The following is a 19358-nucleotide window of genomic DNA, read 5'->3' as shown; positions in this document are numbered from 1 at the left end:
ATAATAAGTCCGAGGGTCACTAAGGTCGCAGATTATAGTGAAGGTTTGTAAAAGAAAAAAGAATATGCAAATAAAATATTTTTGCTGAAGAAAAAAAAAACTCTGTGACCACCGCCCACAGCGTGCATCCAAGAGCGCAGCCTGAGATCTCGTTGTGACGTCAGTGGCTAATTGTTGCCAGACCAGAAAGCTGATTTCGATATTAATAAAAATTAATTTTAAGACTATCTACTATTTAACGTGTGTGGATTGAAATGCAATAATCAGTTTATGCTCAAATGTTAGCTGTCATGACCCCTTTAACACAAGTGCCTTGGTCAGGCCACTTGTGCCAAAGGAACTGCTAAGCGCGGTTAGTGAGCTCAAATCATTCGCGAGTCGAAACGAGCGAGTTCAAATGTGTTGTGAGCCGCGATGAGTGAGCTTGCCTAGATGAGTCATAAGTTCAGATCAATGAGTCAGCCAAGATGACTCGTGAACCAAAACGAATGAGTCCAGAGGCATTGTGAGTCAAAATGAGTGAGTCAGCCCAGATGAATCGCGAGTCGCAACGAGTGGTTGACGCCAGAAGAGTCATAAGTTGGAGTTAGTTATGAGTCTAAATGAGTTTTGGAGTTCAGTGAGCTTAAGTTGTGGGATCCCGTAGGTTAACTGAAATCTTGTGAGTTAGCCTGAGTGAGCACTCTGAGTTCTGCCAACATATGTCTTGCAGTCAGGTGCATGGAGGCTTCACATGATTTCTTTTGTAATTATGTCGGCTTCTCTTTTGCCGAGAACCCACCGAACAGCCTTGTTGAAAGGGCATTGCCTGGCAAGGCAAAAGAAGTTTAGTATGTGTCTGTAAAAGCCTTGCTTCCACATATGTTGCATAGCATTTAATGTTGCCAGCTGATCACATGGTAAACAGTCGTTCAAGAAAAAGTTCATTTACACAACACACAGAGTATGCACAGAAAAGTCCCATATTAACCTATGCAATTTACGAGGTACACAATAGCAAGAGCTTCTTGTAGCTTTTGCAATGCCATCGTCCGTGCCGGCAGAATTGTTTCGAGCTCATTTGGGAAGTGATAAGGAGCATCACTGTATGTCACAAAGCAGCTTGGTGTTCCTTGTTATAACAAAAAGGCAGGTATTACCGAGTTGTATAGCAGAAGTAGCTGCACTTGCACTTTATGGTATTTATTTTTTTTTTTTGCATTTGAGACCATTTATATTAATTCCCAGTACTAATTTTGTTGTTTCAAAACCATAATATGGATGTTTGTTTTCAGCAAGGAAACCATGTTCTTCATTATTTGTGTTTGGAGTATACGCAGTAATATTTTTGACAAAACGTTCATATCTAACAATTTTAGTTTTATAGAAGATATCTTGTGTATGTTCAGTTTTCATGCGATATGCATCTGGTCATAGGAAAGATAAGTCTTTGTCAAAGCCACTGCCTTATGATGAGAAACATGTTGCCTTTTCCTTTGCTTTAAACCTGTCATGAAATCAAGGAATCGCGCTTAGTTTGCTAGATATTCTTGCAAATTTTTATTAATAGAATTGTGACACACACATCGACTAAGCTGGTTGTCAATTTGTTGGACATTTTAATTCAGATCTATCAATGACTGTTGGCTGGCAATGGCTTGGCACAATATTTTCAGTGGCCTTTGATTTGTAATTCACCTGACTATATGCCTGGCAAGTTTTGCCTCCTGGTTAATGAGGGGGAGCGATGGCAAAGCCAACTTGAAAATACATAAAAAAATCATTTTCTAAAGGGCTCTAATGCGGAGAGAATTCCACATTCACTGGATTTGATTGTTGACACCTTTCCTATACTTGGCCTGTACGTCTAAAAGTAATGAAACTGCTCATCTGGTGCAATCGTCATTCCCAAGAGAAGCTCAATTTGTTGAGTGGAATCTCTTTGCAGTGCTCAGGTGAGGCCGATGCCATTCCGTATTTTGTCTGAAAATCATGTATTGTGATTAAGCCTCAATATTGAGCGGGTCAAACGTTCGTCACAACAATTTCCTCGTTGTGCTTTATGCGGTGCGGGCCGGGCACAATTATTTTTTCCTTCTTTTTTTATTCGCCCACCCTAATTCTTGTTGCCGCTGTGAGGGGCTTCACTGTCACGTGAGCAAGCCCTGCAATTGGTGCTGTCCTCATGTGCATTGGATTTGCGTTTCACAGGAACTCAAATAGCAAGGCGGACAAGCGGAACCGCAAATTCAAGGAAGCAGAACGTCTGTTCTCCAAATCATCCGTCACTTCCATGGCCGTAAGTGTGGCTCTGCAGGACCATTCAAACCCGCAACTCTTGGTCCTTCGCATTTTAGTCTCGTACCACCATTTGGCAAATCAGTTGGAGTCTAGTTGGGAACACCTGGCATGGGTGCTTTCAGCTTTATGCCTAATTAAGCTTAATTGTTTTCTTCTTGTCTACGAGCATATTTATTTTTAGGTGTCAAGATGTTTTTGTTCATTGATGCATTCTCTACGAGTGCACATTTGTTTTGCATTTCTTTCTTTCTTCGCTCGTGGGAAGGCCTTTCAAGGGCTTATGATGTCAATAAATGTGTTCGCTAATTAACAAAATAATGTCAAATGTGCATTAGATGGTTTAACTAGTAGATATTGCTCGCTAGCAGTGGTGTTGAAACCTATTCATTATGCGCTGCTGCTACCCCTAAACACATTGCAGAAGACCTAGATGATTCTAATTGTAACTGGTTGTACTGTTGTGCCCCTTGCATTATGAACTTCTTGACCCTTGGAGATAGACACTGTGACAGGCTTAGCCCTTTTAATGTTGGGTTTTTTCATGAGGGAGCACTGTCAGTGATCTGGAAAATAAAAATGAGATATTGCGAGAGTAACATGAAAGGGCAATAATGTAGTGGCCTTTGTTCACTTCCCACTGGTAGTTATGAGCAAGACTGCAAAGAGGCAGCAGCGCGTGCTCCATGAACTTTATGGGGCGTTGTGTGCATGTTGAGAGAATGATAAAAAAATTACTTATGCAAGTACACGTTAGGAGGAAGAACCACCGTCGTGAATGTTTGAAGTAAGTTTTAAGCGCAGGAGCGTTTGCATACAGAAAAGCTTCCACTCCTTTCGAAAGTGTTACGTGTAGAGCTAGTAACCATGTCGCTGGGAGGGAAGGGGGTGGTTGCCATGGCTCCCAGGGGCACAATTTTGTGGATCGCTCTTGGAAGGGAAAGTTGGCTAGAAAGAAGAAGTGGTGGGGAGCAGTCCCATTTGGACCACGTGTCTTTTGGACTTTGCCGGTAGTCAAAAAATGGCCATTAGTCATGGTGCTCTGTAAAATTTTGGCTTCATCAGAATCCGTGCCATCCCCCTCCTCTATTTAAATCTGCCCGTGGTGGTGCTCTATAGCATCTGCGTCCTTCAACTTACAGTCAGTGCGAAAGAATAATACACACTTTGGGAAAGAGGCTACGGATGGTGGCATCTTCCTCGGCTTGCTAACTTTCAGTACCAGCGTGCATTTTTGAACGGGAGTAGAGAATGGGCCGGTATCCCAATAACACTGAAAGGATTAAGAAACCAAACTTTGTGGGTGCCTGAGAGGTATCTGCTGTCGTATACTGTGAGCAGAGTTTGTTGAAAGCAAACCAAAGTGTAATATGAAGTCAAACTGCTCTGGCAGGCCAGCCTTGCATGATAGAAAATATATTGTTGCTTCTGAAAGAGTGCACTGGTGTCACCCGCGGAGTCCTTTAACTACTCATGGTGAGACTTTCTCCATCGGCCAAGGGTTTACCACTCTTTTGTGTTGAGCAATTTCAGTGGCACCAGGTTAGTACCGTTGAAGAATTTTTTTAAACATGCTGTGAAAGAGCTTGGCACACCAGCAAGCAACGGCACCTTAATATGCTGCCTCAGGGAATGTAGGTTTGTGCATTGCGTCCCGTGGAAATAGTGTCACGTAGTGTTTACAAGGCCGTAGACGCCAAAACAGGACCCAGGAGTGATATTACAGGAATTACCTCTTTATTGGGCTGACTTGCACTCGCAAAAGAACTAAGCAACTCGGCGGTGGCGACAGTAACAAACGTGCTTCGAACTAAGAATGCTCGTCGCACCCGTCAAGGCTCAATTTAAAGGCGCCAAAGAAACATCGAGATAAAGCTGCAAACGGTGACTAGCACAACCTGGAACGTTGCAGAAACACACGCGAGTGGTCGGAATCTTCGAGTAACATCTCGGAGCATCTTGCGCGACAAATAATACAGCATCATCTCGGGACAACAGGCATGAATAGAAAAAAACACATAATCGATACGCGAGCTAGATTCACAGTGATAGGGCCGTGCACCAGCGGCTGTCTAAAAAGAACAAAGATTCGAATGATTTGCGGCATTGCTCCCCTTCAAAAAGGCATCGCCTGTCTAAAAAGAACAGATTCTAATGATTTGCGGCATTGCTCTCCCTCAAAAAGGCATCGCATCTATGCTTACGCAACAAACATAAAAAAGTAAACAAAATACAAGAAATTAAAATAGCTAGGGCCTTTAGCGCGCGTAATAAGGCTTTAGGCGCACAACATGGACGATTTCTGGGCCCCTCCTGCGCAGCTGAGACGTGGTCCTGCCATCAGGGATGACTTCATAATTAAGCGGTCCGATGCGCCGAAGGACTTCGTGTGGACCGATGTAACGCCACAAGAGCTTTTCACTCAGTCCGCGGCGGCGTATCGGCATCCAAACCCACACCCCACACTTGGTCTCCCGGTCTGTACTCTGCGTCGCGTCGTCGGAAAAAAAAGTTGTACGGCCGGGTGTCCGTATGTTGCTGGACTTTGATGCACAGCCGGGCGAGTCGTCGGACTTCCTCTGCACGCTGCAGGTAGGCGGCGATGTCGGGGTTGTCTGCTGTCACGTGTGGCAACATCTCATCGAGCATCATTGTGGGCTCCCTGCCGTACACAAGCATGAACGGTGTCACTCTGTCACATGGATGGCCATGTTATATGCGTAAATCACGTATGGTAAGGTGGCGTCCCAGGTCTTACATTTAGCGTCGACGTACATGGCGACCATGTCCGCGATCATTTTGTTCAGGTGCTCCGTAAGTGCATTGGTCTGTTGATGGTTCGTAGTTGTTCGTCGATGGCTCGTATGGCTGTATTTCAAGATAGCTTGTGTCAACTCGGCCGTAAAGCCGTTCCGCTGTCCGTGATGAGCAATTCTGGGGCGTCGTGTCGCAAGAGAACTTGTTCGACAAAAACTTTGGCGACTTCTACCGCGGTACCATTGCGTAGTGCTTTTGCTTTGGCGTAACGGGTAAGGTAATCGGTGGCCATGATGATCCACTTGTTAACCATAGATGATGAAAAAGTGCCGAGGAGATCCATCCCAATTTGTTGAAAGGGCAGGGTTGGGGCGGAATCGGTTTCAGTAGTCCTGCTGGTCTGATCAGCGGAGTCTTGCATCGTTGGCACTCACAGCATGTCTTCACGTAGTGGGCAACATTGGCAGGCAGTCGCGGCTGGTAGTACTTCTCCTGAATTCGACGCAAGGTGCGTGCAATCCCGAGATTGCCTGCTGTGGGCTCATCGTGCAACGCCTGTAGAATTTTCTGCCGGAGGTTTTTAGGCACAACAAGAAATGCGCGGTCCTGTTGGGTGCGAAGTTCTTAACGAGGATGTCATTGCTTAACGCGAACGATGATATCGCCTGAACACAGCAGGAAAGGAAGCGGTCTTTTCTTCTAAGTAATCGGCTATCGCTTTCAGCTCAGGATCTGATCGCTGTTCTGCAGAACTGTTTTTGTCCAAATAACATATGGCACATACCCGCAGAGGGGGATCGGCCAAGAATTGGGTGGCAAAAAAAATTTTTGAAGTATACTTGCATAAAAAAAATTGCTGGCGCTTACCAGTCCCGAAAAGGCGTCTTTGTCTTCGTTCGCCGGCGCATCAACGGGGGCTCGTGCGGTTTGACTTGTAGACGACTGTGATGTCGAATTCTTGAAGACGTAGGCTCCATCGAGCAAGCCGGCCGGAGGGGTCCTTCGAATTTGCCAGCCAGCAGAGCGCGTGGTGATCGCTTACCACCTTGAATGGTCGGCCGTATATGTACGGGCAGAACTTTGAAGCGTCTTGTGTCGTTGGCACTCACGACACGTCTTCACCAAGTGGGCAACTTCTGCAGGCAGTTGCGGCAAGTAGTACTTCTCCTCGATTCGATGCAACGTGCGTGCAAACCCGAGATGACATGCTGTGGGCTCCATCGTGCAACACCTGCAGAATTTCCTGCCGGAGGCTTTTAGGCACAACAAGAAGCTGCGCGGTCCTATTGGGTGCGTAGTTCTTCACGAGGAGGCCATAGCTTAACGCGAAAGATAATAAATGACACCTGAACACATCAGGAGGGGAAGCGGTCTTTTAAGTAATCGGCTAGCGCTTTCATATCAGGGTATAATCGTTCTACGAAACTGCTGGCTCTTACCGGTCCCAAATAACCGGCGCATCAACAGGGCTCATAACAGTCGGCATCGGAGTGCTTGCAGCCTGACTTGTAGACAACTGTGATGTCAAATTCTTGAAGACGTAGGCTCCATCGGGCAAGGTGGCCGGAACGGTCTTTCAAATTTGCCAGCCAGCACAGCGTGTGGTGATCGCTTACCACCTTGGACGGTCGGCCGTATAAGTACGGGCTAATCATTGAAGTGACCCAGATGATCGCGAGACACTCCTCGGTCGCTGAGTAATTGAATTTGGCTTTCGAGAGGGACCTGCTAGCGTAGGTGATTACGTTCTCCTATCCGCCATTCTTCTGAATGAGAACGGCGCTTAGGCCTAGACTTCTCGCGTCGGTATGTATCTTTCTCGATGTTCTCATCAAAGTGGCCTAACCCAGGAGGGGACTGTAGGCAGCGCTTAAGTTCCTCGAAGACTTCTGCTTGCGGTGCTTTCCATTTAAATGGCACGTCTGCCTTTGTAAGCTGTGCAAAGGTTTGGCAAGGCACAAAAAGTTCTTGCCAAATCGTCCGTAATACGCGCACAGTCCGAACAATCGACGCACAGCTTTCTTGTCACCGGGCTGTGGAAACTGTGCGATCGGAGCTGTTTTCAGTGGGTGGGGTGAACTCCCGCCTTGCTGACGATATGACCCAGAAACAACATCTCTTCGTAGGCGAAGTGACACTTCTCTGCTCCTAACGTTAAACCCGAAGACTTTATTGCGTCAAGTACTGTTCGAAGCTTTCTCAGATGCTCTTCAAAGTTCGAAAAGAAGACGACAACGTCGTCTAATTACAGTAGACAAATTTGCCACTTCAAGCCAGCCAACACGGTATTCATTACATGCTGGGATGTCGCTGATGCAGAACAGAGGCCAAATGACATTACACTGAACTCGAAGAGGCCGTCTGGCATAATAAACGTGGTCTTCTCACGGTCCCTTTCATCGGCCTCAATCTGCCACTGCCCGCTCTTTAGGTTCATCAACGAAAAGTACTTAGCGTTACAGTGTGTCATCGATTCGGGGGAGGGGGTAGACATCCTTCTTCGTTAAGCTATTCAAGCAGCGGTAATCAACGCAGAGGCGTAGTGCGCGGTCTTCACCAAAATGCCTGGTGCCGCCCAGGGGTTGTTCGATGGCTGGATCGCGTCATCACGCAGCATTTCCTCAACTTCATGTCGTATGGCCTGGCATCCTCGTGGCGATATACGGTAGGGGCTTTGACATAGTGGTCGAGCATGTTCGTCTGTGATGATGCCATGCTTTGCCAAAGGAGTTTGCCGCACCTTCGACGCTGAAGAAAAGCACTCGCTGTAGCTTTCAAGAAGAGTGCGAATTTGGTCTCTCTGTCTCGGGGGAGCGCTGGGTTGATGTCGAAAACGGGCTGCTTGGCTCGGTTTGGTGCATCGTCTTCAAGTCGGCTGGGGACAGCGAAGACTTCTCGGGTGTCCGCTAGCTTGTCAAGGAAAGCAAACGTCATGCCCTTGTTCAGGTGCCGGTATTCTTCGGTGATGTTTGTGACGAGCACTTGAGCTTGTCCATGACGGAAACGGGCGATGCCTCTTGCGACTCCTAGTCCTCATTCCAAAAGCAACTGGGTGTTTCCTTCGACGACACCTTCAGCAGTTTCGATGTCGCTGGTAACCACGAAGACAGCGATGCTTGATTGGGGCGGAATACTCAATACTTCGTCTAGGACGTTTAGAGCGACGTGTTGCGTCGAAGTAGTCGTGGAAGGTCCGTGGAGAACTTAATGAGCTTTGAGCGGAGGTCGATGATCGCCCGATGGGCATTCAGAAAGTCCATACTCAAATCACATTACGGGAGCACTGCTGCAAGACTAAGAAGCTCGTAGGGTAAGTGCGTCCATTCACTGTCACTCTTGCGGTGCATCGCCTGTACGGCGCAATATAGTTACCACCAGCGGTGCGGATTAGCAGGCCATCCCAAATGGTTGCCACTTTCTTGAGCTGGGTGGCGAACGTTCCACTGATAACGGAATATGAGGCTCTGGTGTCAACCAAGGGGGTTACCGTACTTTCACTGACAGCAACTTCAAGGTCGCTTGTTCGTGTCCTCGCATTGCACGTGGGCCTCAGGGTTAGATCTCGGCTCCATCATTTATTCAGGTCACGGCCAGGGCTTGCCGTTGTTACTTCTGGGCGGCAGTGTCGGCTTGCACTCTGGTCGTGTTGTCGTCTATGTTGTATGGAGCGGTGGTGAAACGGCTGTGTCGTCATCAGTCGTCGTCGGCAGCGGAGGATCTTCCTTTTTTAGCCATTGAGCAACGTCACCTCCAAAGGTTCTGCCTTTAGTTTACCCTATGGGGAATAGCGGACCTTAATCGCACATTGTCATCATAGTTGCGGCCTGGCTATGCAAATCAAGTGCCGTACGGCGATGAAGAGCGGTACCGACGACTTGGTGACTCTGCTATGCGCGTGCATCTGTACGGGAAATGGAGTAGGATGTGGCCGGCCTCCCCGCAATGGAAACAGAGTGGGCAATCGTTTGCCGTCCTCCAGGTGTCACACTTCCTGGGGTTTGAAGGTCATTCGTAGGCTTGGCGGGCGGGGACCGAGGGGCGGCTTTCGAGAACAGGACGGTAGCGGCGAGAGGTTGGAAGGTCGCAACGGAGTGCAGGACGACGTAGCGCGGCAGCATATTTCATCGCTGCCGCTTGCACTGGGGCCATCGGAGCCGCTGCTTTAGGAACGCTCAGTGTCTGCCGGACTTCCTCATGATAACGTCCGTGAGCGTCGCCACCTGCGGTTGTTGGGATGATGGCAGCAATTTGCGGAGCTCCTCTCGCACGATCTCCCGGATGAGGTTCCCAAGGCTTTCTCCGCTCGCAGATGCGCTGCTCTAGGGGCTTGCTTAGACCGATTGGAGCGGTTGATCGTAGTGGCGCATTCTGGTGTCCATCATTCTCTCGATGGTCGACGTTTCAGTTTCAAATTCCGCCACGGTTTGTGGCGGATGTTTGACAAGCCCTGCAAAAAGAGACACTTTATCGCCTCGCATTATAAATTTCACTTTCAAACCTTTGGTCATGTTAGGGTCGGCGCAGCGAAAGAGGCACTTCATTTCCTCAATGTAAGCCAGGACAGGCTCATTAGGGAGTTTAGATCTTAGTTGAAAGAGGGCCAGGGCTCCCTCCTAGCGATACTTGCAAACGCAGTCAAAAACATTTTTTTTAAATCTCCCAATCCTTCAAAGAAGTCTCGTGATTTTCGAACCAAACTCGGGCATGTCCTTGAAAATCAAAGTAGACTTGCCTGAGTTTCGTAGCGTCGTTCCAGCCGTTGAATTCTGCCACACGGTCGAAAAGGTCAGTCCAGTCTTCCGCATCTTTAGTGAGCAGTCCTTGGAAAATGGGGCGCTCCCGGGGCAGCACGAAGACAACCTGTGCTGTTGATTAGGCCATTTCCAAAGTTGATGCCGTCCGGGGTCAAACGGGATCAGGCAGCAGACCGTGTTCGAGTTGGAGCCCTTGATGTCGGCGGCTGGCTCAGTGACCTGTAGGCTGGTCCCCTAGGGCGACAGGAACAAAGTTGATATCTTCACTTGAAGGATTAAGGGCAGCACCTCCACCAGATGTCACGTAGTGGTGACAAGGCTGTAGACACTACAAGAAGACACAGGAGTGATAGTGCTGAAATTAACTCTTTATTGGACTCACTTGCACCCGTAAAGAATGAAGCGACTCGGCGACGGTGGTAACAACAAACGTGCTCGTCGATCGTCGAACTAATAATGCCCATCGCACCCGTCAATGCAGAATTTAAAGGCTGCAAAGAAACCTGAAGATAAAGCCGTTCGCGGTGACTAGCACAACCTGGAACATTGCAGAAGCACACGTGAGTGGTCGGAATCTTCGAGAAACATCTTGGCGCATCTTGCACAACAAAATATTACTGCATCATCTCAAGACAACAGGCATGAATAACAAACATCACATAATCGATACGCGCGCTAGGTTGAGTGATAAGGCCGCATACCAGTGGCTGTCTAAAAAGAACAAAGATTCGAATGATTCGCGGCAATATAGTCACCTACCCGAGTGAATCATGCCATGTTGTAAAGGTGATATTTTTTTCAAAACAAACCCAGTAGCCTGGTAAAGTGGGCTGATAATACATTACCATAGCTACACTGGCTCAGGAACAGTTGGATTTCACCATTGATCCGTGTTAAGGAATTCATAATTTACATTACAATTATTGCGAATTCATTACCAAGAGATCACCCCGCCGGGGTGGCGCAGTGGTGACGGCGCCCGACTACTGTTCCCAAGTACGCGGGATTGAATCCCGGCCTCGGTGGCCGCTCTTCGATGGAGGCGAAAAGCAAGGCGCCCGTGTGCTCTGCGATTCAGTGCACGGTAAAGAACCCCAGGTGGTCGAAATTTCCGCAGTCCTCCACTACGGCGTCTCTCATAGCCTGAGTCACTTTGGGACGTTAAACATTACAAACCAAAACATTACCAAGAAATCGGCACAAGAAATATGGCACATCGGCCGCAGTGCAAGAAGCCATGGAATTTATCCGCAAGAAAACTGGATGCATATTCTGCAAAAGATGCATGAGTGCCCTCTCCGCAATGAATGGACAAGCCTGGCACAATCTGCGTAAACACTTTGCAGCATTCACAATTCTTGATTTTCTTATTCTCGTTCACAAGAACGTGGAACGGGGCTGCAGTTGTTTTTTTCCCGACGCCTTCTTTTATTTTGCGACTGGTACATACCCTCTTTATAAGTTCTTTTATCTTGCTAGCTGCCCCTTTATCAAACATATTGCACAGAAATCTTTTCGCATGATCCATGTGAGCTTTTTCCTAGCAGTCATGGTCGCCTTAGATCTGTGCATGCATGATCATGGTTTTTTGCAAAATGGTATACTTCTATACTCTATTTAGGTGCACCGCACCATTCATATGTGCCCTAGGTAATTCTTGGCAGAGAGTGGGATGGTCGTAAGCCAGGCAGATTTTTGGCTGCCTTTGTCGCGATTCACAAGACCTGGATCACCACAGGGTACTCATTTCAGAACACTAAATAATTGATTGAATTTCTTCTCTCATGCTCTTTCAGTATCAACATCCAAGTGATGACTGTGACACAAAGTTCAGTACTGGTCACGTAAGGCACGAAAAAACAGTGATGCAGTCTCTGCCTTTAAAGAGGGTAAAAATGGCTAAAAAGGTCATTGATAAACGTTTTGAATGTGTAGAACGAATGCTTCCGAGCGTTCCCCCAAAGCAACTCCTTGCAACAAAGGCAGTGATTTTGAACTATTCTGCCGTGATTACCTATGTCACAAGTTTCAAGAGTGATAGGTCACGACAGGCTGCCATTGGCTGCAGCCGCAACGACTACTACGTCCCGGACACAGTTTCGATAGCCGCGAAAGTCGTCTGCTCGAGTGCTGCATGCATATGCACTGCATGCGTGAACCCGAGCTTGGCGCTTCGGTTAGCGATGTTAACCGAAAAGGCGGTGGCGTCCAACTGAAAGTGGGCATCGGTGCAGGAGTGCAAAAAGAGCACCAGCTGGTCCGATTCAACACCGCACCGATTAAATAGCCAGCATCAACATTCATGTACCGACCGAAGGCGCAGCAGCATACTGTAGTCCCGTGTCCCGTCTCGTCTTTGCAGCATCGACCATTTGTGCGGCGTGTTGATTATTAAATGGAACGTGAGTCAAAAAAGGTTTGCCCACAGCTTCATCGCGAAAGTACACAAATTCACACCACTTAAGTGTAACACCGGATGCCGCCAGGTTGCCGTCCGCGGGCACTGCGGCCGACGCACTTCGGTCGTGCGCTGCTTCCTGCTCGTCGCTATGCCTTGTTTCTTTTGCATCGAAGCAACGGCGGACGGCATTTTGGAATCGCCTGCTTCGCTGCGTCTCTAGCGTATACCTGCTCGCATGTTCCTGTGCGCGATTCTTGCGTGAAGCTGCGGAAATTGGTGACAACCTGCGCTGCCGAACTGCATGTGGCGAGCTGCTTTGCTCATGTTTTGCGTCGTAGATTCTGGCTCGACCGATGCGTACACGATATAACACAAGCGTGCGCGTTGCACATTGACACTTCCTAAACGATGTGCGTCCAGCTGAAAGTGCGCGCTGGTCCGATTCAATGCCGTACCGATTAAATGGGTGTACCGTGTGCGTTTCGTGTACCGAATGACGACGCAGCAGCATACTGTAGTCCCGTCTCGTCTTAGAAGCATGGACCATATTTGCGGCTTGTGGATACTTAAATGGTACGTGCGTCAAAAAAGGTCTGCCCTCAGCTTCATCGTGAAAGTACACAAATTCTCACCGCTTAAGTGCAGTATCGAATGCCGCCAGGTTACCGCAGAGATGCCGTCCACGGGCGCTGAGGCCGACTGCACTCAGATCGTGCGCTGCTCCCTGGTCGTCGCTAGACCTTGTTTCTTTTGCGCCAAAGCCACGGCGAACAGCGTTTTTGGATCGCCCGCTTCGCTGTGTCTCTAGCATAGCCGCTCGCATGCTCCTGTGCGCGATTCTTGCGTGTAGCTTCGAAGATTGGTGACAACCAGCGCTGCCAACTGCGGCGACAACTGCACTTGCAGTTCGCAAGTAGGTAACGCAAAATGTCACGAACGTTATCTGAATGGCCACAAATGTCAGAAACGTTGCCCGATTGTTGCTAATGTCACTATTTTTGATCACCAGATAACGTTATGCACTAATGTTTCTACAACGTTCTGAAAACATTGACGTTATTTCAACGTTATACCAACAAAAAATGATGAAACGTTGCCTGTACATTACTTTAATGTATTCTAAACAATGCATGCGGTACCTTCCTCAAGGAGCACCTAGGCAAAAGCTACATAACCCGCACCATCTGTTCCTACTAGACAAGGTGCAGCCATAGCTGATGAATCGTGCATGAGTGCATTCTGCTTTCCTGAAGTGACTAATGTATGCTTATATGTCGACAAGGCACCGACCAAAAGGCAGTTACGCAGTAATCGTGGTCTGCTGACCAGTCACTTGAATGACACAGCCAGTGCAAAAATTACGTCAGGTGCACACGTGAGATCATTTACACAATTTATTTGGCATGATTGTACATCAGTTGAGTCAGCAATTCCATGAAGAGACGAGCAATCACATAGCTGCCAGGTCATCCATTCCATAAATTAGGCCACTAAATTAAAATAACAAAAGCACAAAAAAGATTATTATTCAGCCAAAATTCAAGACAGCACTTACAAAGTAATCAGACATCTAAAACTAAATTTGCAGGGCCAGAATTACTTGTGTGTGGAGCGTGCCAATATTTATTGGACAGATAGTACAAAAATAAAGAACACCAGGACACCCACTGAATTTCTGCTTTTAAAACCATTAAAATTACAGCTGATGCAACATTGATGGCCTTGCACTCTTTTATGTCCCATAGGTATTGCCTATGCTGTTCCATATGATATGCTGGAAAGCTAAGTGACTGTGACAAGTCCAGTTTTTGCACAGCTTGATGCACAAGTAGACTAAATGATAGTCCAGCTTCCGTACACAGCATAATAGACCTACCGTTTTTTGCAGCGTGCTGGTGAGTGGCGAAAATGGTCGCCAATGTCATGTCTCAGGTCCACTTCCTTGCCCAACAGGCAAGACTGCCGCAGGGCCACTGTGCAAACAAAACAATATCACAGACTTAGGGCAGTAAACCTAGACACTGATATTTGCTACAAATTAACAAACCCCATTACATCTGTTATGAACTGTGAACACGCTTATGCATACATTGAATTGTGCATCTCAATCTATTATACGACTCAATGAATCCACACCATTTGCATAAGGTTCTTCAGAAGCCCTGAAATGAGCAAAAGAAAAAAAAATTAAAAAATATATTGGAACGCAGCAGCAAAAATAGACTGCTGGCCAGAATTTAAAAACTAGCCAAATATATATTTGTGCCAGAATAAAACCACAAATATAGAGCTATAACGCGCACTGCACAGTAAAATGTTGCTTACAACACCCACTACAGGCACAAGGCAAGTTTTTACCTTGGATGCCGCTTTTTGCTTGTGCTGCTGGGCTCATGGTACTTGTGCTGGTCTCGGTGGAGGACGGCCAACGAATGGTAGCTGCTTGGCTTGTTATGTAGGAACTGTAGATGGTAGGCGATGATTATCGCAGCTTCCGTCGCTTTCACTTTCCTCACAAACAAAAACAGCCTTCTGTTTCCTTTTTTTTTGTTGGGACGTTGCTGCCGTCTTCATCCGACACTGCAGTTAAAAATGTTTCAATTCAGTTATTGCAATAGTGGCTTGCTAAAGTAGCATTCACAAATATAGCAGCAAAGCAAATGGAATATGCATGATTAATATAGAAAGTGCAAACATATCAGGCAAAAACATTTTAGCAGCAAAACTGGACTCATACTTCCATACAACGCCTTCTTGGTGGGCTTTCTTGGCCTTTTTGTCAGCCGTTCCTTCATCAATTGTCAAAACTGACACCTCTTCAGCTTTCTTCCCTCTTCTTTTTGCGTCAGCATATGTTGCTGCAAGCAAAGAGTTCAGTGTAGAAAGACTGAATGACACGGCTAAAGGGAAACTGAATGAAAATAGTAAGCAGGCCCATGAAAAGGCAACGTTCGCAACTGCCTAGCAACAATATTATTGAAATAAGAGCATAACTATATCACTATAACAGGAACCTTGAGCCAATGAGCAACAAACACGATTACTGATAAGAGTCATTAAATTAAGATGATGTGTGATTATTTCACCATTTTGGCTCAAAAGTTCTCCCCTCTGGCAGTGCTTAACTTATGTGCATCGTTGCCTTTGTACAGTGCCACAACCAAGAACCTAAAGCTCCAACAGTACCCTATAATCACAATACTATCTTGAGACAAAAAAAAAAGACGTACTAGCCTCGCCTAAGATTCGGCATTTGTGTGCAATCCATTCTTCTCCAGGCTCCTCGCAGTCTTTTATAGCGTTTGGGCAACGAGACGGGGTTCGGTATGGCGGCCATAATGTTTCCCCATTCTGCACCCAGAATTTTGGGGACGGCAGCAACTCCGTCCGCACTGCTGAATTCGACGATGTAGAACATCCTGCAAGAATATAGCGCAGTTAGCATAACAACACGCACTAGTGCCAAGTCAAAGGCATTATTTTCCAAGTGCCTCTGTTGAAGAGACACTACTGAGTTGCACTTCACTGAAGTTTCCAATCAATGAGGGTCAATTTATGGTCAGTGTGTATTTTGCCAGCAGCTGAGCGAGATGCATGTCATTGAAACTAGTTTTTTTTTTTTTTGCATACTTATTGCTTGGGTTTCAGGAAATTAAATCGCTGCAAACACTATCTCCTACTTGGCATGTGCTAGAAATTTTCATCAACAAAATGTTTACTGCTGATTTCTAAAGTAAAAACAGCGCAACACAGTCGTGGCGAAGAATTTCAGCATACTTAATGTCCAACTATTTTCAGTCCACGCAGATGACACACACACACACACACACACACACACACACACACACACACACACACACACACACACACACACACACACACACACACACACACACACACACACACACACACACACACACACACACACACACACACACACACACACACACACACACACACACACACACACACACACACACACACACACACACACACACACACACACACACACACACACACACACACACACACACACACACACACACACACACACACACACACACACACACACACACACACACACACACACACACACACACACACACACACACACACACACACACACACACACACAAAGCGCCAAAATGCTAAACCGGAATGGCAAAGGGCGCACACATACACTGAGCAAGTTAGTTAGCGAGATGGCTGGCTGGTGGCCCCAACCGGCGACCTGTGGGCTATCAAACTAGACGAATTTTCAGTCACACTTCGAGCAAACGATTAATGACACTAATCGGTCACACAGACCTAATGATGCGGCTCTTGTCACGGGCGTGACAACTTAGGCGTTAGCGTGACACTGTCACGGTGACTACACCGCCAAAGAGGCAAAATAATTTCAGCATTTGTCTTCTGATCAGAACACAAGCAGCTCTGCTGAACGAGTAATGCTCTATGCACTACGGAGTGCACCAACAGCGGATTTGGCTATGTGCACTACGCAGTTTGTGGCGCCATCTAGGTAACTTTATTCAAACTATGCGCATGTTTTGCGTCACGTGACCGCTCCTCGTGACCCTTTGCGCGAGGAGCATGGAGGAAGGCGAGGTGCCAGCCACCGGCAGATCGACGGAGAGAAACATCGCGGACCGCGCGACCACGTTCGCCCGCGCAGTCATGAATATTACCGTGGGTGCGAGGTTATATATATATATATATATATATATATATATATATATATATATATATATATATATATATATATATACACACACACACCGTGCAGTAGGGGCACCGCAGCAAGTAATTGCAACTATTGTCGACAATCGCGGGCGTGGATGCGATGCCAGATCGCGGGATCAAGGTACGACTGCATGCAGATACGGGCACCTGCAGTTCGTTCTTTCTCTTCAAAGCAAGTAAACACAAATAATTTTGTAACACAAATGTTAGCGCATGCAATGGTTTGACCATAGTGCGGCGCCGAGCGAGGAGGATTTACAGGTCCTGGGCGCTAAATCGCGCGACTCAAAATAGACAGCACTCCTGTGCGCCTTGTGGGTGTTTTTATTATTTTTTTCCTTTTACTAGAGGGAGTGAGGGGGTGGTTGCAAGCTGTCGAAATTTCAAGTCCATTGCGTGGGAAGGATGCTAGTAGGCGCTTGGCCGCCGGAGCGCGGCATACAGCGGCTTCGAGGTGGGGAAGGGAGAGCCGTATGTCATGTGAGCAAAAAGCTCAGCCCGCACGCTTTTTTTTTTTTTTTTTTGTTTCCTAGAGGTGCGGAAAGGAATTGAAAGGAGAAGCGGGTAGGCTAGCTAACGTAGACAGCGCGATTTCAAACCAGTGACTGCTTGGAGCCGCCTTCGACCACGGCCGGTCTCGACAAAGCACAGAGCATATGTGTACGCTTGCTTCCTTTCGTTTATTTTTTTCTTCCCCCTAGCAGTTAGGTATGGACTGCTTTGGCCTGATCGAGCGCTAAAGGTTTGACTGCTTCTGTGCGCGCGTACTTCGCTCAATGGGCCGTTTTTGCATCTTAGATTACGCCTCTTATGTGAAACAACTATAGTGCCAAAAAATTGTCTGCCCATAAGCTAAGCAACATCTTGTGTACGCTCCCTCAGAAGGTGCCCTCAGTTTGAAGATATTTCTTTTTCGCCACTGCAAAACTGGATGTGTGTGGGCGCGCGTGTATGCAAATAACTCATGCTCAGGTGGGCCCCCATACGGTCAGTACTACAAGTTTTCATACAACGAGGATCCCTGCAGCGCGCTGCGAAGAAGAGGGCTCACGACTGTGAGTCCCTGTATCGCCTTGAATACCAGCCACCCCATCAAACCAACGGAAGAAAAAGAACGAAAGCAAAAGATTGCGAACGCACAGAAGCGGCGCTCACGTACTCTACATTCCCCCGCATCGCGCGCCCAGCCGCGCCGCTCTCAAGGAAAACAAAAACAAACTAAAAAAAACAGATACGCGTACGTCACGTGATTGCGCACCGAGGAGCCTGCAAAAAAGTGCCGGTCGGCCGGAGGAACTCCGACGGTAGTCGGTCGGCTTCTATCCACGGTTTCCATGACTTGCGATCGCGCAAATACGTTGACGTCACCAGTCCCGCTTTTTATGACGTAATTGTGACGTTACAAAACGATCACGTCACTAATCTGCTTTACTAGACTCACACTAGATGGCGCCACATCGTCGTAGTGCATAAAGCCCCTCAATAGACTTTAGTAGTGCATAGAGCAACTTCCCGTAGGAGTGCACTCCGTAGTGCATGGAGCATCGTTCCTGCTGAACATCTGTGATGCGGGGCAGCGCAGCACTGTTCTGCTGCGAAAATGCATGGCCAGTCGTTAATAACAAAGAAATTCATGATTAACAAAGCAGCAAGGAATAAACAGAAAACGCGTGGCGCATCCAATGTGGTTCAAGATGCGGCAGTCTAAGATATGCCTACAAGCTAAAAGGGAGGTCACCAAAGCAGTAGCAACTCACCTGTGAGCGAAGAACAGTGCATGCAGTCGGAAGATTGAGTTCGCACGGGAAATGCGGCTGCGAAGTCTGCACGAAGGCACTCAAAGTCAAAATGCACACGAGCACAGGCAAGTAGCAAGAGAAGGCATAACGTGCGAAAAAGCTCCATAAAGCCCCACAAGAGCCATGCCATCGTGTCTCTTTTCTTTTTTTTTTTTTTTTTTTTTGTTTGTCCCGCCATATTGATTGTGGTGCCGCCTGAACGCAGCAAAATAATATAAAATAAATATTTATTAATTTATGCTAATGTTCAAGTTTAGTAATTTACTGCGTGAGTTTTTTTATTTGCAAAAAATTGTTTATTTATGGTTATTTATTACATAAACGCTTTCGTTGGCCAAGACAAGCAATGTATGGCACACAAACGAGGTGTAGTCGAGCCAAGCTCAAGCCCAGCCAGTGTGTGTTCACATCTGACGGGTAATGCTTGTGTAGCAATGCGGAAAAGTGGTTTTTTCTCCTGAACACGCCTTATCATGTTGTATCAGCTTTGCGCTGTTATAACCACGACACTTGTGCGTAGCTGAATCAAGTGCTCGTACTGCTTATTCGTCGATGACCTTCCGTGCACCATGATGCGTACCACTCGTGTTTGCAAGTAGGGCTGTGTCTACCAGCGATGGAGAGGAC

General features: G+C 47.2%; 1 protein-coding gene and 1 long non-coding RNA gene across 4 annotated transcripts in view; one reads left to right on the top strand and one right to left on the bottom strand.

Annotated features, from left to right (window-relative positions):
* LOC146182602 (uncharacterized) overlaps positions 1–19358 on the top strand; it is a 75296-nt gene that overhangs the window by 13172 nt on the left and 42766 nt on the right. For all 3 annotated transcript variants that reach the window (XM_084608881.1, XM_084608880.1, XM_084608879.1), the window contains exon 3: positions 2191–2278. In XM_084608881.1, the coding sequence (XP_084465007.1) occupies positions 2191–2278 (88 nt within the window). The remainder of the gene's footprint in view (positions 1–2190; positions 2279–19358) is intronic.
* Positions 13577–18855, bottom strand: LOC146182603 (uncharacterized). Its single transcript, XR_014708372.1, has 6 exons — positions 18690–18855; positions 15420–15608; positions 14927–15047; positions 14548–14769; positions 14066–14162; positions 13577–13679 (listed from the first exon to the last, which is right to left on the bottom strand). It is a non-coding gene; the product is annotated as an uncharacterized LOC146182603 (long non-coding RNA).

The sequence above is a fragment of the Amblyomma maculatum genome, chromosome 7, assembly GCF_055883805.1.
Source record: "Amblyomma maculatum isolate TAMU_Amacu chromosome 7, ASM5588380v1, whole genome shotgun sequence".
Classification (NCBI taxonomy): domain Eukaryota; kingdom Metazoa; phylum Arthropoda; class Arachnida; order Ixodida; family Ixodidae; genus Amblyomma; species Amblyomma maculatum.
This window is presented reverse-complemented; position numbering and strand designations above follow the sequence as displayed.